The sequence below is a fragment of the Pecten maximus genome, chromosome 16, assembly GCF_902652985.1.
Source record: "Pecten maximus chromosome 16, xPecMax1.1, whole genome shotgun sequence".
NCBI classification, from domain to species: domain Eukaryota; kingdom Metazoa; phylum Mollusca; class Bivalvia; order Pectinida; family Pectinidae; genus Pecten; species Pecten maximus.
Genome location: NC_047030.1, coordinates 13,479,424 through 13,501,915, shown reverse-complemented (window position 1 = coordinate 13,501,915; position 22,492 = coordinate 13,479,424). Strand labels below are relative to the sequence as shown.

At 35.4% G+C, this 22,492-nt stretch overlaps 1 protein-coding gene across 1 annotated transcript; it reads right to left on the bottom strand.

Annotated features, from left to right (window-relative positions):
- Positions 1-1,583: 1,583 nt before the first annotated feature.
- Positions 1,584-17,616, bottom strand: LOC117314849 (major facilitator superfamily domain-containing protein 8-like). The gene is made up of 12 exons (XM_033868968.1): positions 17,477-17,616; positions 15,902-16,025; positions 15,258-15,385; positions 14,256-14,375; positions 12,786-12,865; positions 10,712-11,072; positions 9,698-9,771; positions 8,977-9,060; positions 5,907-6,039; positions 5,105-5,227; positions 3,649-3,779; positions 1,584-3,088 (listed from the first exon to the last, which is right to left on the bottom strand). The coding sequence occupies exons 1-12, from the start codon at positions 17,553-17,555 to the stop codon at positions 2,990-2,992; spliced, it is 1,536 nt and encodes a 511-aa protein (XP_033724859.1). The 5' UTR covers positions 17,556-17,616; the 3' UTR covers positions 1,584-2,989.
- Positions 17,617-22,492: the final 4,876 nt, after the last annotated feature.

Here is a 22,492-nt window from a genome sequence, read left to right as displayed (position 1 = left end):
CAAATTGGACCTATAAACAATTAATAATTCTATCAACATTGGTCCCTGAGTGATATGAAGGTAATCAATATATTTCTACTGATTTTTACTACCTGTATTAATTTGTAGTTATAAATGACTAAGGTAAAAGTCAGTATTACAAAATATAAGATAATCCTGAATATACAACCACTACCCAGATAACGTGTAATATGGTACTGTTAACAAAGTATATCATTGTGTAAAAATACACCGAATATAATCTATCTTTAAATATAAACAAGGTAGCACTGAAAGCATGTAATTTGGATGAATATGCATTAACTATGCAGATATTATCTTTATCTCAAGAGTAAATTAGAATTTTAATATTTCTCTGGTAAAATTAAACAAGAGGCCCAGAGGGCCTGTATCGCTCACCTGGTTTCATGAGATATGAAACAAGAATGATGCTTAAGTATATTTGTCACTGGTATTGCTATGTCAATATATATCATAAGCATTTTATATGGGTACATGTACATTGGTTTTATTTTAATACTAAAAATGCCAAAAAGTGCATTAATCCATGAAATGAAATTGACTTTTGGCGCGACCCCATAGGGATGCTACCACACAAATGTGAGTGATATCCATTGCTTTGTTTCAGAGAAGATCTTGTTTAGATCAATTGACCCCTTTTGACCCTGCCCTCTGCCCCCTGGGGGGTCAGCTCCTTCCTTTATACAATTTTGAATCCCTACCCCAATAGGATGCTACGATGGCCAGTCAAACCATTGCTAAGTTTCAGAGAATAAGTTGTTTAAATCAATTTAGCCAAATTGACCCCTTTTGGTCCCACCCCTCAGCCCCCTGGCAGCCCGGGTCAATCCCAACACTTGTACAATTTTGAATCCCCAACACATAACCATGCTACCATACAAACGTGAGTAATATCCATTGCTTAGTTTCAGAGAAGAAGTTGTTTAAACAAATTGACCAATTTTGGCCCCGCCCCTCAGGCTCCTTGGGGGTCAGCCCCACCATTTGTACAATTTTGAATTCCCACCCCATAGGGACCAGGCAAATATGAGCGATATCCATTGCTTAGTTTCAGAGCAGAAGTCGTTTATATCGATTCTGCAAAACTGACCCTCTTTTGGCCCCTCCCCTCAGCTTTGAAATTTCAAATTCCTAACCCAAGGTGATGCTACCAGTAAAGTATGAGAGATATCCATTGTTTGGTTCCAGAGAAGAAGACAACTATATGAATATAGCCCGATTGACCACATTTGGCCCCGCCCCTCAGGCCACTGGAGGGTCAGTCCCATCATTTGTACAATTTTGAATCCCCACCCCATAGTGATGATACCAGGTAAATACGAGCGATATCCAATGCTCAGTTTCAGAGAAGAAGTCGTTTATATCAATATAGCCAAATCGACTCCTTTTGGTCCCGCCCCTCAGGCCCCTGGGGGGTCAGCCCCATCAGTTGTACAATTTTGAGTCCCCTACCCATAGGGATGCTTCTGACCAAATTTGTTCAAATTCTGATCAGCGGTTATGAAGAAGAAGGCAATTGTTGATGGACGGACGACTGACCAGGTGAGCTAACAAGTAATACAATACTTTGATATACACAAATAACAAAACTTATGTAAAAAGAAATAAGTACCAATATAAAATACAGTTTATTAATTCATATAGGATTCTGCTTAATTAAATGATAACCAATTAATTAACAATCAATGGTGATTTAAGGGATCATTACTTAAAATGAACATAATTAAGACTGATGGTGTTTCCTACTTTCATAGAAATGTAATAGGTTTTTCAAGGGTTTGGTTTGTTTTGTTTAAAGTCCTATTTACAGCCAGGGTAATTTAAGGACGTGCTAGGTTTTGGAGGTGGAGGAAATCTGGAGTACTCGCAGAAAAACCACTGGCCTACGGTCAGTACTTGGCAATTGCCCCACGTAGGTTTCAAATTCGCAACCCAGAGGTGGAGGGCTAGTGATAAAGTGTCGGGACACCTTAACCACTCGGCCACCGCTGCCCCTAAAATTGAGTTAAACATAGACAAGTGTACAACATATCTGAAATAAGTGTACCAAAGAAAATATATATTAACGATAAAATCTGAAACAATATGCTATTACTATGAGTACATGTATACCCTTGACATACAAAATATATCCTTCATATTAACAATAAGGGACAAAATGCATGTACATATATTTTTCATATAATCAATGTCTTGTAAATTCCAGGGGACCTTTCAGGGTAGGTCTTAATGCCATTTTACTGTCTCCTTATCAAATTCAATTTTGATAACTTATACAATGTACCAACATAGTTATGAAAATAATTAGAATATGGTAATGGCTGTATATATATATCTACTTAGTTGTATTTTATTAAAATTGAATTATTAAATCCATTGATTTGCTTGAACAGATTTTAAAGTGGTTTCTTTTCCACACAAAAGGGATGGAATATGTCTCAAAATTTTAACACCACTCAAATTTTTTCTCCAAATAAATTGATAAACATATTGCATTTGTTTGACCGTGTACAAAACATGAACTTCCCTGGTATTTAAGAGTAAAATAGTACATTGTTAGAAATACTTGCAGAGATGAACATTTTGCTATATATCAAGCTATAATAATAAACTCCAAACATTTCATCCCAAGAAAATTATAGACCATAATCAGCTTAAGGTCATCATCAATATAAAAATAATTATGCTATGAAATATAAGAATTCATCAATTAACTAAAATTGTAAAATTAGAAGTTTCTTACCATGCATGGTTCATACAGGTTTGTCATACCAAAATTCATGACCTTTTTCAGCATGTTTTCTATATTTCATTGTAAGGAATTTGAAAACAATTCCATTTTTACAGAAATTAAGTATGAATTCCAGTACTTTCAAAGCCCTGACCCTAAATTCTGAAACTTTTGCTATCTGTAATGACCATGTCATAGATATGAAATGTTTCATGTACATAAACATGATACACTCTATCATGATAACAATGGCTCATGTTCATCAGGATCCACTGATGGTACAACAGGAGGTTCCAGTTTTCTGTCCAGCTTCCTATAGGATAACAGCAGCATTACCTAGGGTGTCAAACAAAAAATCCAGGTAAAACATGTACAAAAAAAATTCTTCTAAAAATCCCTTTTTATTTATGGAATCTTTTCTCTTTCGTTTTACTGCTGCATCAGCCAACCAAATACAACATTAGAAACAGTAATCTCGTTCTTTTTTACCTCATGGGCTGACAAGATAATCTTTTAAGCCAATGAAAATGCTTGTTACAATTACGATTAAATTATTCCAGCAATATTCAAAATTCGAAATTTGCTCTGCTCATTTCCAAATATAATATTTGGCATCATTTCCACTGATCTGTTTAATCATCAAAGCTAGGTTAATTACAATAGATGGTCTGTCCTTGGAATAAAATTTTCGAATGACAACAAAGACTGAAATTAATTAATAAAGCAAATCTCCATATTTTGAAAACTTTTCCATCAAAGAGATTTCCAGTTTAAGCACATGGTTTCAAAAAAGTTATGCATATCTACTAATGATGTGTCATCACATGAAATTTTATCTTTATACTTTGCTAAATAATTAAATTTCTAATGCATGTCCTTACAATATAAACCCTTACCATTGACATGACCAGAAGTCCCAACATGACCCCTAACATGATGTAGGGCCAAGTTAGTGTAGATCCTGTCCACAAGGGACCCAGTATAGTACCCGACCCCACCACGATTCTCCTCAGCCCCTGGCTTAGACCTGTAACAATGAATTAACATTAGAGGATAAATGTCGAAATTCAGTATTATTTACTACAAGGCTTAAAGCCTCTTTGTGCTTTTCTAAAACTGTATAAATTATGACAAAATTACAAAAATGTGTTAATTGAAAGAATATATACTGTAAGGATGACATAATATGAGAATCAATACTGTAGTTCTTCAGAATTGCAATTAAAACAGGAAAACTACCCACTGATTATGGGGAATCTCTAATGTGGTGCTCCACACTTTTTATGTAAACAAGTTTCAGAAAAAATGTCATGCACCCATGTGTAAACTGGTTTGTTTTGAAGAATGGAAGACTGACGGACTGGCGATCAAAGCCTTACATCTGAAGCCCAAAGACAATCAAACTTATATTGGTTGCTGCCATGAAGGCAAAGAAAAGGATTAGGTAAAATCACATCATCTACAGCTTATAGAGTCAATGTGAGTCTATTAGACAAATATCAAACATACAGATGTAGATTGAATGTGAAAAGCCACCATGAATTGCCAGTCAAACTTTTCAGCATTTGAGAAACAATTTAAACCATGCTTTTCTGTTTATCATCTGAAGATGTATTTACTCAGCACACAGGGTTGGCTAACCTTCTGTTTTTAGATGTTTACTGGTACTACACACTTCCGGTAATCGGCCCTTCTTCATTTTTCAGAACAAATTTTAAAATATATTAATCTAAATGTGCAAAAAAATGAGCCCTCCCCAAACTTTAATACTGACTATTTACACTTGGGGAGAGGATTAATTTGAGGATAAATACAGTAATGAAGCTTTAAGGACATGGCATGATTTGGGAATCTTTAATACCACTTCAAATTAAGTTCTTACTTTAATGTTGGAATCAAACCAAATAAAAATATAAAGCATATAAATGTTTTGCAAATATGATTTCAAATGTTGAAATGTACATGGAATAATAAATATCATTACACATAGATAGAACAAAGCTTTACACATAGATAGAACAAAGCTTTTGATGTCGAAACAAAATAACTTACCGTATTCATCCTCAAATAAGCCCATTCCCCTGGTATAAAATTATTTCATTAATTATAAGTTGTCGGAGTTGAGGCTGAAATATTTGTGAACCACTTATAATTTTAAAATTGAAGATTATGCAAAAATGAAATGGGCTTATAAAATTGTGGACAGGGTTTTTTTTCGCAAATAAGTATGGTACTAATTAGCTGGTTTTGCAAAATGTTAAAACCTGTCTATAAGGACCATTTTGGTGCCTCCCTTGCGTTGTAAACAGGTTTGACATTGAGAGATAAATTGGTTATCAGTATGAGACTTACCCTGGTGCTCCTTCTTGGTGACCTTGGAGTATAATGATATACTACACACCACCAGGAATGGTAGAGCAAACATATCAAGTACCATCCCTATGATAAACATCGGAAGGTTTGACGATGGTGAATCTGAAAGTTAAACAAGACAACAAAAGTTACAGGATATTAACTACACAATATAATGAAACACATCAAATTACATTTGGATGGTATGATGATGGTGTATCTCAAGATAAAACACGAAAACAAATTCATGTCAGATAAATGCCTCTACAATTATCATTTAATATGTAAATCATAATGATATAGGAAAATAAAATACCTGTGTGATAGATTTTTCCTTGAAACAAAACTTAACACAAATACGGATGATAGCATGGTGTGTTTTGTTTTAATATTTAGAGAATACATCTGAATCTTTAAAAGCTATAACACAAAATGTGTATTACACTTTTTTGTATATCTAGCCAAAGAATTTGTTGCTGTAACCATTAACTACAAGAAAAAAACATTTATGTATTATCCTTCATACAGTTTATGGGGTTCAATCAAATGGCATGGAATTAAATTGGTCTTGTTCCTACAATAAAGCATTATCATCCGAAACTCACGAGGCACTTTATTGTTGTTCAAACGATAACAACAGTGTAGATCGAGCCTTATAATTGTCAGGAATCCACGAGACACTTTGTTGTCAATCAAACACAGACACAGCATGAGTATTGTGGGTTTCCAACGATGTCCGAGCATACATGGCTGTTTATGAATACATAATTCCAGCTTAATTGGTTTAACTTTTGTAACTTACCAGGGTCACTATTGGGAATAGCATAGACGAGCCAGCCACAGGCCATTATAAGTGTTGACAATCCAATCAGTATCATGGTGCGGTCCTGAAGACGGTTACTGAGGTAGCGTACCAGCATAAATACCAGGATGATCTGTAAGACAAACCAGCAAGTTTAATACAATACAAAACATATACAGTATGTTGGTGCAACATAATGCCCCCACATCCCACCTGACCTCACAAATACAATACATGTGTCCAGAATAATAAAAAGAAAAAAAAATTGTAATAAACATAGCAACAGGGATGCAATGGATTTACAAACACAAACTGAACCTTACAGGTACTTTGTAAGTCCAACAGTTTACTCAACACAACAGGCTGTGACCAAATCTAACCAATAGGCTGTTTGGTTATCAAGAAGAAGTCATTTTTACTATTTAGATTTTAGCATATATGACCCTTTGACTTTGAATGAAGATCAAAGTCATCCATTTGAAAAAAACTTGGTAGTCCTTTATCCCAGCAATATTAGGTCTCTGGGCCTGTTGGTAATTGTGAAGAAGTTGAAAATGTAAATTGTTTATGACGCACAGCAGATGATGCACTGCAAAAGGAGATTGCAATAGAAAGGTCTGTCGAGCCATGCATGTACATTTCAATTAGATGATAATAGCCCCAGGATTTGTGAACATCAATTCCTAACCACATTTAGATTACTTTTTATGAGATCTCAAATTGACAGAAATGCTAGAAATTAGCATTATATAACTGTATATCTTTATCAATAGTAGGCCTAAACAAGGGCCCAATGGGCCCAAATCGCTCACCTGCAATGCAGTGATCTTTTCATATATGGATCCTGCAGTTATTTGAAAGCATGCTACAGTACCAATATAATGTCTCTCTGCACTTTGGCTTTTCACTAAAAGTCATTTAAAGATTTAAGCATACTTGATCGACGTGACCTTGAATGAAGGTCAAGGTCATTCATTTGAACAAACTTGGTAGCCCTTCACCCCAGCATGCTACAGACCCAATATCAACTCCCTGGGACTCTTGGTTATTGAGAAGATGTTGTTTAAAGATTTTAGCCTTTTTGACTCCTGTGACCTTGAATGAAGGTCAAGGTCATTCATTTGAACAAACTTGGTAGCCCTTTACCCCAGCATGCTACAGACCCAATATCAACTCTCTGGGACTCTTGGTTATTGAGAAGAAGTCGTTTAAAGATTTTAGCCTTTTTGACTCCTGTGACCTTGAATGAAAGTCAAGGTCATTCATTTGAACAAACTTGGTAGCCCTTCACCCCAGCATGCTACAGGCCAAATATTAGGTCTCTGGGACTCTTGGTTATTGAGAAGAAGTCGTTTAAAGATTTTAGCCTTTTTTGACTCCTGTGACCTTGAATGAAAGTCAAGGTCATTCATTTGAACAAACTTGGTAGCTCTTTACCCCAGCATGCTACAGGCCAAATATTAGGTCTCTGGGACTGTTGGTTATCGAGAAGAAGTCGTTTAAAGATTTTAGCCTTTTTGGCCCCTGTGACCTTGAATGAAGGTCAAGGCCATTCATTTGAACAAACTAGGTAGCCCTTCATCCCAGCATGCTACAGACCCAATATCAACTCCCTGGGACTGTTGGTTATTGAGAAGAAGTCGTTTGAAGATTTTAGCCTTTTTGACCCCTGTGACCTTGAATGAAGGTCAAGGTCATTCATTTGAACAAACTTGGTAGCCCTTCACCCCAGCATGCTACAGGCCAAATATTAGGTCTCTGGGACTCTTGGTTATTGAGAAGAAGTCGTTTAAAGATTTTAGCCTTTTTGACTCCTGTGACCTTGAATGACGGTAAAGGTCATTCATTTGAACAAACTTGGTAGCCCTTCACCCCAGCATGCTACAGACCCAATATCAACTCCCTGGGACTCTTGGTTATTGAGAAGAAGTCGTTTAAAGATTTTAGCCTTTTTGACTCCTGTGACCTTGAATGAAAGTCAAGGTCATTCATTTGAACAAACTTGGTAGCCCTTCACCCGAGCATGCTACAGACCCAATATCAACTCCCTGGGACTCTTGGTTATTGAGAAGAAGTCGTTTAAAGATTTTAGCCTTTTTGACTCCTGTGACCTTGAATGAAAGTCAAGGTCATTCATTTGAACAAACTTGGTAGCCCTTCACCCCAGCATGCTACAGACCCAATATCAAGTCCCTGGGACTCTTGGTTATTGAGAAGAAGTCGTTTAAAGATTTTAGCCTTTTTGACTCCTGTGACCTTAAATGAAGGTCAAGGTCATTCATTTGAACAAACTTGGTAGCCCTTCACCCCAGCATGCTACAGACCCAATATCAAGTCCCTGGGTCTTTTGGCTATTTAGAAGAAGTCGTCTAATTTTTTTTTAGCCTTTTTGACTCCTGTGACCTTGAATGAAAGTCAAGGTCATTCATTTGAACAAACTTGGTAGCCCTTTACCCCAGCATGCTACAGACCCAATATCAACTCCCTGGGACTGTTGGTTGTTGAGAAGAAGTTGTTTGAAGATTTTAGCCTTTTTGACTCCTGTGACCTTGAATGAAGGTCAAGGTCATTCATTTGAACAAACTTGGTAGCCCTTCACCCCAGCATGCTACAGGCCCAATATTAGGTCTCTAGGCCTTTTGGTTATTGAGAAGAAGTTGCTTGAATGGAAAGTTGACGCCGGACGGACGGCCGGACGGCCGGACGGACGACGGACGGACGACGGACGCCGCGCCACGGCATAAGCTCACTTGCCCTTCGGGCAGGTGAGCTAAAAAACCGTGATAAAAAACTTTAACAGATAGAACATCAGTCTAATGCATCCTGAGTTGAAGATCTGAGATGTACGTGTGCTTCAATGATTTACAGTAAGCAGCGGTCAAAAACTGTTCTTTGCTTATGTGCATGACTTCTTGGGCAAAGTGTTTTACCCAAAATTGCTGTGAATAGCATATGTGCTGATCAAGCCTCTCATATTTATAAATAATACATAATGTATAGGTGGATCTGGGAGGTCAGTGGTTGTATACATATTAAATACATACATGTTGAGATCTACAATGGTAGTTACCTCTACAGCAGCACAGCAATACATGATACTGTTTTCTAGTTCTCCCCAGTGTAGTAACTTCTGTGATAGAGGAGTCACCATTGTCTAAAAGGAACAAAAATTGTCTCAGTTTAAAACTCTTCACATATATCTACCTGTATATACTGCATTTATCCACAAATAAGCTCTTACCAACACATAAGCCCATTCTTCATTTTTGCAGAATCATCAAGTTTAAAGTGTTATAGATACAATGAGTAAGATAAGAGGTACACAAATAACACCTCCTTAAACTATTATTAAGGTATTATTTGAGGATAAGCATGGTCCTAAACTTTCACACTAGGAAAGGTGACTTATTAGAGGATAAAAACAGTATTTTGAAAAAAAAAAGTTCTGAAAAAAAATGTACAGTGATTTCATCAAAACAATATCTAAGTGAAACCTGCCTTTACCGACACTGTATGAAATTGAGTCGATGTGTCAGATACTACAGTGTGTCAATAAAGCCGTGTCGGCTATGACAGAGGAGCATATGGCCGTTCTGTTGGATATAGTCAGATGTACTTATAGGATGTCAATTAAGTCAGTGGTTGATAAATTAATGTCAGATTTCATTAAAGTAACTAATAAATATAAGCCTAAACTCAATCAATTGTCAATGTTTTCAATAAATAGAAATCTCCATCCACATACATTATACATTATTCATACATTATAAGCAGTACAGACATGCACTTACTTCAAAGCCAACTTGGTTGAAAAAACTGTTGAATTGCACCGCCATCAAGACTACCACTTCTTCTCTGATGTATTCTAGGACAAACAACACATTTATCATACACTATAGGCATTCATATATAACTTTATCATACATGTATAAAATTTATCATACACTATAGCCATTCATTGGACAAACGATTATAGTAATGTAGCAACCATAAACAGTTATTTACAGCATATATAAAGTATCACAGTGTACACTAGTTTTGTTAATTTCTTTGTTCTTACTTTCCCTATATATTAGATCTATAATAAACAGCTTTTGATATTGCTTATGATAAGGTTAACTGTTTCATTTTCATATGGTAGTTTTTAGAGGTAAATTAACCTAAGAGTGAAAAGTGGTGAAATTAACATTCAACATTTTTGTCACACATGCAATCATATCCTGGTCACATTGTTAAATTTATAAAAGCTATTTAACCCTGACAAAATCTGTCCCCATTTAGGTCTTTTGTGTGCCTGTCAAATACTGACATACACTTAATTGTATGTGATATGCTTCGTGAATCTCATTTTAAACAAGCAGACTGGTTTTTTTTCTAAAGCAATACATGTCCCCTACCAGCCCCTGCTGAAAACTGTAACAGTGCCCTTGACCTTGACCGAAAAACCCTGAAAATTGATTATAATCCCTCAAGGAATAATGGCATTACATACATGTTTAAAAGATGGATGGAGAGGGACATCTATTGTATACTGTTTGTAGTTCCTGTTTCCCCCCATAGGGAACTTAATATACAGGCAGGTAGCTATATAGGAATATCAATATTTAGTATTTAGGAAGAATCATTGAAAAGAAATTCCCATCAAGAACTTGACAGAGAATCTTAGTTTATACATACAAGTACCGGTGAGCTAATAATGTATACATTATGTAGATACTACAAATTCTGAACTTCTGATCTCTGAACTGAAAAAATTCTTTTTCACAATTTATTAGACTGGTCCACAAAACAAGACAGAATCTCACCTGTATATATAAAATTCCATGACAATTTCTGAACAGCATGGCCTTTAGAAATATCTGTAGTTGAGGTAGTTTCTCCAAGAACTGGAGTCAATCTGGAGTTATCTGTCCTTGATAGAGCAGCTCCTTCCTGAGATGATGACTTGCCATGGATTTCCATGTATTTTTTGTCACTCTCATTTACAGTGTGAAGTAAATCCCTCTCTGTAGAATCTAAGTTCTCAATAGAACTGTAGTTCTGAATGGTATCAGTTTTTGTTTTACTTTTCTCCTTGGCAACAGATTCAGCCTGGATTCTGTGTAGATCCGTGTATAGAATGAGTAAAAATAAAGACTGTAGGCCCCAAAGTCCTGCCATGAAAACCTGCAAGAACAAATAATTTACCTTTTGTTTTCATATAATTTGTTCAAGCTGACTCAGCTGTAAATGAGTATGTGATGGGGCGTGCAGAGCAAGAAGTGTCCATACACTGTAGCAATATGTTAATTAGTGCCAAAATGGCAGCTCCAACTGTAAGCTCCTCAGGGAGTTAAGAAAGACTTGCTAGTTGCTGAAGGCCTAATAATCACAGATAGTAATTTGTGAACTGATTTAAACTGAGATGGCGATGTTACTGTGAAACATAGCACTAAACCGAAACTTCAAATTATTATTAGTATTATCTATTAAATTATATAAATTAGCTGGTGTTGCATTAGTAACAGTAGCTATATCTATACACACATATACATGTAGGTAAACAGTTCCAATAAACATATCTCAAGTTACCTGAATTTTTACATAAAGTATAATTGCCATGGTTATTTGTATTGAAAATGCATTACTGTTGATAAGACATATATATGTTTTTGTATACATGTACTTTTTTATATGATCAAACTTTATTTCTCTACTAACATGTAACCCAGTGTTGTATACATGCCTGTGTATGTAAGTCAGTGTAGAGTAAGTGACCTTGACAGTGTGTTCTGTGTTGTTTATATCTTGACAGTGTGTTCTGTGTTGTATGTACCTTGACAGTGTGTTCTGTGTTGTATGTACCTTGACAGTGTGTTGTGTGTTGTATGTATCTTGACAGTGTGTTCTGTGTTGTTTGTATCTTGACAGTGTGTTCTGTGTTGTTTGTATCTTGACAGTGTGTTCTGTGTTGTATGTATCTTGACAGTGTGTTCTGTGTTGTATGTATCTTGACAGTGTGTTCTGTGTTGTATATATCTTGAGAGTGTGTTCTGTGTTGTATGTATCTTGACAGTGTGTTCTGTGTTGTTTATATCTTGACAGTGTGTTCTGTGTTGTATGTACCTTGACAGTGTGTTCTGTGTTGTATGTACCTTGACAGTGTGTTCTGTGTTGTATGTACCTTGACATCGACCTGGACTAAGGAGATCTGCAGCATGACATGAACCACACTGACTGGAACTCGTACTTCATATTCCCGCCAATATATCAGTCCAACATCCGGCCTGTTGATCACTGTACTATCGCACAGCCAGTAAGTGTTTGGCTGGTGAGGGTAACATGTCACATTGCTTAGACGTCCGGATAGTCTGGTAAGCACATGTACAGCATATATGAGTGTATATGTGTTTGGGAATTAAGTTATATTTGTGTGCATACAACATTGTTATAGTCTGTTTCATTGTTCAGTGTGTAAGAGTGAGTTTGTTTATTGCAGGTTTCTTGCGGAATCCCGATCTATATTAAACGTGAGCTTGGCAATCTGTTTGTCCGAATTATCTCCATGGAATCCTCTGTTACCAACATGAAATGTAGTTTACCTTGTTGAAACCCATTTCACTAATTTAACATTTTAGTTTAATTGATAATGATATACTTACAGTGTTGGTCCAAGAAACACTCTAATGACTACCCGGTAATAATTCATATAAGAAATAGCATATTTGAATCAGGATAGATAAATGTATTGTATATTAATCTTTTGTCATCTTTCAAAATTCTAGTGATATATATAAACAAATAAATTTCTGATCATGCTGTTTCAATTTATTTGTTTCACTGAATCTGATGTACATTCAGTACAAGTTACCTCCCTTTGCGATGGACAATGTGACTTACCCCAGGTACACTGAATTTATCAACCAGAAATGGTCCAATATGAAAATCTGCCAAACGTAGGAATAAGTTCAATCCTGGCCCTGCAAATAAGATATTTATTGCTAGTTTCCAGAAAAAAACATGTACATTAAATCTATGTTTGAATTGATGAAATTGTCAGTAAAGTACTATATATAATGATTTAAGAATCTTTTGATATTTGAGAGCAATATTCTGAACATACTATGGATCTAGTCATTGTATTTCAACTTGTGTAATTCTAATGTAAATCTTACTTTTTCTACAACAATTGCAAAACAAATTATATCAACATATACTGATCACTCTTGTTGGCATGAATGGAAGTGTGACAGTGCGAGGAGTCTTACTGTGGGAGGAAACTGGAGAACCTGCTGAAAATCTACATGGTTGGGCAGGTGACCCCATATCTTTACACTTCCGATTAGGGTATCAAACCCCGGCCAGATAGGTGAAAGGCAAGTGTCATGTGTTACCATTGTGCCATCATACCACCCAACCTATGATTTTATATTTCATGCAGGTTTTGTAAGGCTTATGCTACCTGAGTGTGACATACAGCCTTAAGGACTTAAACCACCTTTAAAAAAAAGGATGTACTTGACAATGTATATATAGTGGAACTTCATTAACTCGAACTCGGAAAACTTGAATACCCCGCTTAACTCGAAGTACCTCGTCGGTCCCGGCCGAATTCTCCCTTTATCTTAGTAAAGAAAACTCGGAAAACTCGAACTCAGAGTACAACTGTAACGGTCAGTGCTGTCTATTAAATCGGATAAAACACCAACTCAGTTACAGTAACGTTTTATACGCACATGCGCAGCCCAACTTCCGGTGCTAATACACATGGAAATGGCGTGGTTATCAATAAAAAGTAAGTAGGCCGATCAAACAGTATTTTATATATGTCCAATAAAAGGTAATGGTTCTGTTACATTTTGCATGCAATCTGTGTTAAACTTAAACGGTTATTTGTTTTGATATTAATAACTTGTTATTTTGTCGAATTCCGTTTTATCATTTACCTTTTGCAAACATGACTTGCACATCAGATCGTTATTGAAGTGACTAAGTGAAAGAAACTTTATCGTGACTGTATATCGGCAAAACTACACCAAATTACAAGTGACATAACGAAACATTACATATATATTTACATGTATTGACCAGTCTTCACACTAAACTGATGAGCGACAGAGCGAATTTATAATGATTATATAATGTTGACAAATATTGACCAAACTTTTCACCAAAAATGATAACTCGCTTAATTCGAACACTCGGATAACTCAAGTTTTTTCGTGGTCCCGTCGACTTCGAGTTAACGAAGTTCCACTGTACCTGTCTGCATGTGATTTATATATGCTACTTTTCTCTTGTGCTAACATGAAGATTTAATATATAGGTCCATTTTACTGAAAAAAAGCTGAACACTGTAAATGTACATACCTAACAGTAGGCCACATTGTCTGATAGAGATCATGAGGGAAATGATTCCAGTCCTTTCCTGTTCTGTAGTAACTCGTGCAATTTCCCCGAGGATCACAGACTCACCTCCTCCTCCAAACCCTGAAAACATAAGATCTGGAATGGACAATCCACTGATACCTACTTTTCTTTTCTTTTTTTTTAACTATCAATGGATTATGCTTATCATGATAACAATATATCATATTGAAGATACGTAGTGAGACAGAGAAAACATCAGTTAAATGTTGTCATTGTTTTTTTTTTAAACTTGACTCTAAAAGGGACTTAATTTCATACCAAGCAGCCACTTCGATTCTAGAGATGACAAAATACCTATCTTCTTAAAGAAATATATATAACCATAATTCACAAATGCAAATTTATCTAGAGTTATCAATGAATACCTGTACCCTTGATTTCTTGACAAACAGACAATACCTACATTGTATTGTATAGTGCAGTTGAGTAACTCTTGCATCTACATTGTATAAAGAAAACAATACATTTTGTATCATAATGGCCTAACACAACAGCAAACCAAATGTTAAGTTACATGAATATATTTCATGCATGTGTTTAATGTCAGTATACTAGGGAAAATAAAATGTATATAAAGTTTACTACTACTCAATTGGCTCACATCTAGTGTCACACACCAACACAAAAACCTGGCCAAACTTCTGGTTGTTCAGACAAACTCTAGTAAGCTAGCAGTGCATAAGGAGGATATTGCATTTCTCATGATAAAAACACTCAAATAAAGATGGGAGACCATCAATCAAACAGATATGGTATGCATCCTGACACTCAGGAAACAATTGATGGGGAAAACTTCTGTACAGCAGGTTATTAGTTGTAGATGATGCTATATAGCAAGGCCAATGGACATGTCAATCAATTAATCAAAGAAGGCTTTGCTTGTCCAGTTATATGTACATCATGGACAAGAAATTGTTTTAAATGTGTAATTTTTTTAATTACCAACAACCAGTCGGCTAGCCAGAAGGAACCACTGGCTTAGTCCCATGAAGTACATGATGTTTCCTCCAATCTGTACAACTGCACAAAGTATTAGAATCACTTTAGGTTTCCGTGATCTGTCAGCCCACCTAGTGTAAATTAAGGTCAGCAGGTTAGCAACATATACACACTATGTTTAGGATGTACAAAGGTGGTACCGTCTTTGCTAACAAAGAGTTACTCTAGGCTACCCTCCAATGGGTCCATTTAAAAAGGAGCTTAGCCTAGAGCTCGAGTAACCTTGGTTAGGGAAGATGAGGTGGTACAGAATGAATGAAGTGGGAGGAATGAATTATGAAATGAATCATCCTCGCAATCGATAATCCAGGGGTTTTGATCATGATCACATACACTCTCTTCACATGAAGACAGCATACATGTATATACATGACTGTAAACCAGTAATGAAGGAATCAGAGACCTCTTAATTACAAGAGGACATATTTGTACAGATGCTGAATCCAGTTATTATTCAGGTAAAACATGTTATTTAAATACTTATGTCCTGTGAAGATTCTTTAAAACCATTAAACTAGCAAAAGCAAATTCATTAGATTCCTTTTTAAGCAAACAACAATTTTCTGTCTATATTTTGTTCATCTCACCTTCCAAGGAGTGGGCTGGATATCATGGCTGCTAGACTGTATGCTGACAGTAGGATTCCCAGCATGTACTCCGGGGAATTAAACCTGTCCTGGATGTATAGCCATAGAGTAGGTAGGACCACCGCTGTCAAAAAACATACGATTATCAGTCTAATATCAGGACCCTTCTTGGCACATCTGACTATATTGTCTTCAATGGTGAAAAATTATGAAAAGAAGTTCTTTCCACTTCAACATTAGTTCTAAAATAGTGTTTGAAAATAAAGGATTCTCAACATCCATAAACAGTTATTTTCTTTGTGTGTTAAATGTCAACAACATCTAATAATGAAACAACAGTTCATGGATGATGAAATTCCTTTTTTCCCTAACTTCATCACATATCAAGGATATAACTATTGAATCAAAGATACCCGTCTCATTTGTCAAGACACTGATCAAATATTGAGTGTATTGACAGATATGAGGCGATCAGTACCTGTGATCCATACAAGAACACAATTGTTATTGTACAGTTACTGTTACTTTTAATGACCAGTGTTCGTTCTTTTATATACATTTGTAACTTTTATAGGTATTTCGAGAACTAGTGTAAAAGTGCATGGACAGTAGACATGCATATACTATATACATGCACCACTTTTGGCTGGTGAGAATTTCACTTTGGCCTAGTGTTTAGCACGCTCATTTGCCAAAAACTAATTATGACATTTATATATCTCTATATGACATAATTGGTCTTTGACTAATGAGCGTGCTCAACACCTATTTGATGTTGGCTGTTTTATAGCTACTGTTACAGCGGAAAAGTATTTGACACCTTTGTGTACTTTTCATCACAAAAATTGTAGACATAATTGTCAAATGTTCTCCTGCTACAACAGAACCTTGTTGTTTAATAAACTGTTACAGCAATGTCCTTGTATATTTTAACCAAAATATTATGTTGGCAGGATATTTTTCATTGTGCTTTCCTAAGACTGATAATGTAATTAGAGTTTGGCACTGGTCACTTAGGTACCTACACTCCAACAATGTTTGGATTGCATATGAAACTTAAGTTTAATGGACTACAGTAGTATATATAAGACTATATGGCTACACAGAAATAAAAGTTAAGTTAAGTTACATGTTACATGATGTTTAAGTTTATTTCTGGTTCAGGACGTTTTAAGTCCTCTATACCAGACTCAAAATAATACATAATACAGCTTGATACAGTATTTCTGTCCGGTCTAGTGTACATTGTTTTTATGATTTAATTGATGCTTTGTAGTTAAAGAAAAGTTCTTGGTTTTTCCAGTGATCGTCTAGCTTGTTTTTGAAGGAGTTCAGATCATAACAACTTTTTTATAAACAATTAAGTCCTTGTGGACAGTAAGTCTTCAGTTCTTTGCGAACGCCATATCCCTGTTCTCGTGGTCCAGGGGTTTGTTAGAAATGATCGATTTGATATATGAACACACATATCAGTATATGATCCTACTGTATATGTACGAACCCCTGTGCCGGTGCTCGAGGCAAACATCAATGTTCACGATTATTGCGGATTATATCAAGTCTAACGTTACCTACCATATTCAATACCTCCCATCAAAAAGAACAGTCCGAGGGTTACATATGAAAGACGCTTCCTTGCTTTAAGTGTAACCATTCTGAGGTTCAGGAAGCAGACGATGTCATAAACTAAGCGTGCAACTAAAAACTGTCGCAATCATGCGGGTAAATTTCTCAGCAAAATATAGAGTTACTCCCCCTACCGGAACCTTGAACCTTTGACAAGGTGTTCCGATTGCCGTTGACAGGTGTGGGGTCCCAAAGGGGAAATTATATATTTGTCCAAATTGTTGCCCACTGACTCTAAACTGACTTTAAAAGATTATATATATACCAATGAATTGATTGTAAATGTTCCTAATATGTTTAATAATCACAGATGAAAAAAACTTGAAATTAATCGGAAAGTTAATCATTAAAATTAACATATTATGAAAACTTTAAAAATGTATAACCAGAGAAATATTTAAAAAAAAAATAGTTTTAGATCTAGTATTGATTTCAGTAATTTTCTAGTAATGTATAGTAATGTATTGTTCAAATGATAATTCATGTCCGTCCCATAATGACATGTAAATTATGTTACCGCAACACATTTGGTTCAGTTGACAATAAATGAAAAGTAATTTGTGAGCTTTTTAACCTATATATCATCTGATAAAGCTTGACTGCTTATTCATGAAAAAAAAATAGCTTGAGAGAGTTGACCTTGGTTTGGTCAGCGACCATCACAGGTAAGAAGACAAGTAAATATTGAGCGTCCATAATGTTACCGTGTTATTGGAGTAGCCATGCATGTCGTGTTTCAGTTTATTGCAAAGACCAACGCATTGGATCAAGTATGCGATATTTTTTGATAAAAACGAAAAGTTTCACTTTTGCCAATATTTTCCCATTTATTTATCAACAACGTCGACGAATAACTAATTTTGTGTGAAAATGTGTCTATGCTTGTTTTCTGAATACACTATTTTCATCTGATAGTCTCGGTCATTGCACTCGGCAGTACCCCTTATGATGAAGAATAATAGGCCAAACGTTTGAATTGTGCCAAAACATTATGGTATGTTAATTACCTTTGTAGCCCAATGCAACTTTATCAGTTACTTGCTGGGAACGAGACATTGACATACTCATTTTTAGCGCAAAAGGCAAATTGTTAGGTGAGATATTGATTGCTAAATCTGTTTATTAGGGGCACGAAGAAAGTCAAAGTATAATTAATTACACTATCTTAACATAATTAACCACATCAAAAGGACAATGGGATTGCTTGCTTTTACATATAGCGATGAAAAGTGCACAATTACACGGTATTGTGAATCATAATACGTTTAGAATGCGAAGGGGAGGAGGAGGGGGGCGGGGGGCGGGGAGGGGGCTCTTGTGTGTATCTATACCTCAACAACCTCCATGAAGGAAAATAGGTCATTGTAATCTGACGAAATATCACAGTGTGATGATCCTAGTAACCAAATGCCATGACTGTTGTAAACCTGTTTAATCATTGTCACACAATGATACATTAATTTACTCTAACCTAGATGCATATCAAATTGACCGTAGATGAACGGAACTAATCAGCAACTAACATTTAATATATTAGACTCCAGCGATGTGTTAATTAAGTCATTGGCCGACTATATGGTATCCTGTGCAGGTATTAGCTTAGACACGTCGATGTACATACATGGTATTGCACCACCGGCGATGTTACGCCGTTCCAGGCGAGATTTTAATTAATCCATCGGAAACCAGCCTATGCCTGTAGGTTACGTTTCCCCCCTTCTTTACTGTTTGGAAAGATATCATTTATCTGGAAACCTAAACAATTGTAACTTGAAGAATGGATATTGTACTACAGCATGTTCCTGAATTGAATAAGATAAATACAAAAAAGTAAATAATAATTTGGAACTCAATAGCTAATAACGTTGTTTTCTTTTTTATTCTTTTATAAAGGCGCTAAAGTTATCATGGATTAGAAGGTTATACTCTAAAGCAAGTAAATGGCAACTAATCTTAGGCAGAAGTATTGATATAGGTATGTTAGCTAATTGCGGATCAGGATACATAAGAAAATGTGAAATGAAATGCAAAAACAAATTTTGGAAAGATGTGTTCAAATCTTGGGGATGCCTTAAAGAGGAAGAAGAGACATTTTTAGTAAATAGGAATTTTTCAATAATGAAAACACCCATCTGGTTTAATAAAAACTTAACAGTAAATAATAAAATGGTGTTTTATAAGAAATGGTATCAGAAGGGGATTTTTATAATCAATGATTTATTTAAATTGCCAAAATTAAATACTTTTTATACTTTTCAGGAATTTAAAGAAAAATACAATATCAATACCAACTTCCTTACATACCATGGTATAATAAACTCTATTAGGAAATACACTGCCCACAAGCATATAGAAAATGAAAATCTAACTTATCCATTAGTACCCATTCATTTAGAATTTTTTTTACAAATATTAAGGGCTCTAAAGACTTCTATAACATACTTTCTTTAAACAACAATATATCTACAGAAAAAAAGAAATGGAATATAATGTTTGAATTAGATGATGAAGTTACTAAAAGTTCTAAATTACAGTGGCTCCAATATAGAATAAACCAACATATATTAACCACTAATTCATATTTATTCAAAATCGGATTGACTGGTAGTCCAATCTGCTTCTTCTGTAAAACAGAATCAGAAACAATTGTACATCTATTATGGGAATGCAAAGAAGTACAGTCATTTTTTGATAACTTTGAATTTTTGCTAGATACGCTATTGATTCCATTTACTTTTAATAAAGAAACTTTCATTTTTGGCATGAGAAACAAGAAAAATATATATTATAAAACAGATAATCTTATATTACTCATTATCAAGCAGTACATCTATAGAACAAGATGTTTACAGCAAATTATATCAGTACAAGCACTGAAACTTACTATTAGAGATAATTACAATATTCAAAAATATGTTTTTATTGGTAAAGATAAGGGAAATATAGAAACATTTCATAATAGATGGAAAAAATGGGATAAACTTTTACAGACAACATCCAACTCTTGACAATACTTCTCAACAATTTTTTTTGTTTTTTATTTTGTATGTTATTAAGCACATTGCGATAATCTGTTATTATACGAAATGGCACCTCTCTCTCTCTCTCTCTCTCTCTCTCTCTCTCTCTCTTCTACATATTATGTACAAAAGTGTTTGCTTTTGTGTATGTTTGTGTGTGATGAGGGTGTGTGTGTGCGTTGATGTGTGTATTTGAAAGTGCAAAAGTCTATATTGTTGTGACTGCGAGTGTGTGTGAGAAAGAAAAAAAAATATTATGTTACACATATGTCATTGATTATGAATTGCACCTATGATGTGAATATTGCTGCTGCTGCTGCTGAAATGATAAAATTGTGAGTTTTATTGAGGGTGAATCAACATGATGATGATGCATGCTGATTGATGATGATGGTGGTGGTGAGGATGATGGTGATTGAATGATGATGATGATGATGATGATGGTGATTGAATGATGATGATGGTGATTGTGATGATGATGATGATGGTGATGATGATGATGATGATGATGATGATGATGAGTAGGATGATGATGATGATGATGATGATTGAATGATGATGATGATGTTGATGATGATGATGTTGATGATGACGGTGATTGAATGATGATGATGATGAGGATGATGATGATGATGATGACGATTGCTGTTTGATGAGGATTGATGATGGTGGTGGTGGTGAGAACGAGGATGATTATTGCAGATGAGGATGATGACTATTGAAGATGATTTGATGATGTGATGCTGATGATGATGATGATGATGATAATGATTGGATGGTGATGTTGATGATAAGGATGAGGAAGAGGATGATATGATGAGGATGATGAGGATGAAGATGAGTGTGAGTAGTTAGGATAATTGTTAAAAGATTATGGCAGTAGTGTGCAGGTGATATATTAAAATTATTGACTGTTAATGATATATGTGTTTTTGGAAAATAAAAAAAATTATAAAAAAAAAAATAACGTTGTGTCGTCTTTGTCGTCTTTGATACCATCATTGTCGAGTGTCGCCATTGGTAACGTCTTTGCCATTTTTTGTACCGTCTTGCCGCCTTTACCGTCTTTGGTACTGCCTTTACTACCAACTTTGGTACTGTCTTTGATACCGTCTTTGGTACCGTCTTGGCCGGTTTTTTAACCGCCTTTGTCGCATTTTTCATCTTTGGTACCGTCTTTACCGTCTTTAATACCGACTTTGGTGTCGTTTTTGCTGTCTGTGATATACGTCTTTGTCGTTTTCGTTATAGAATTTACCGTCTTTGTTTTTTCCTAAGCCTGCGATTTTACCGCCAAATACCTTTCAAGAAAGGTTTGGCAAAATTCAAATGGTGTTGCGTTGCAAAAAAATTGTCTGCAATGTTTTGGTGTCCTTTTGAGTCTACACCATTTTAATATTGCATTGCGAATTAAGTGTTATCAAAACAGTCGATATTTTATTTCGGCGTGGACAATGTTACTTGGCTGGTGCACGTGCGTGCGTTAAATCTGTTAATACCCCGCTAGAATGAATTAAATAAATCAACACTCTACTCTCTAAATCACTTTTTTATTGCATACGGCCCATCGCCAATGATTTTCACGACCAAACAGCACTAGAGAAGGACGCCCAATAAAAGAAACAAAACTCATCATGCTGAAAAATTCTAAAAACAAAGCAATTATGGAAATCCAACTGGTTGAAAAACTGATCATACTTATTATAAAGGTCTACAAATATAAATCAGGAAATTTGTTGATCGGAGGGGACACAGAACTCCATCACTTACTATAAAAAAAAAACGGGCGTGTAGACTGGTCGACCGGTGAATTATATCATAACACTATACCAAACCGTATATTGTCACCATTAACGGCTATAGGAAACCAGACCAAAGTCCAACCACACTGTGTATACAACTAATGATATACATGATGGAATGACAACTATGTCGGGGGGACGTA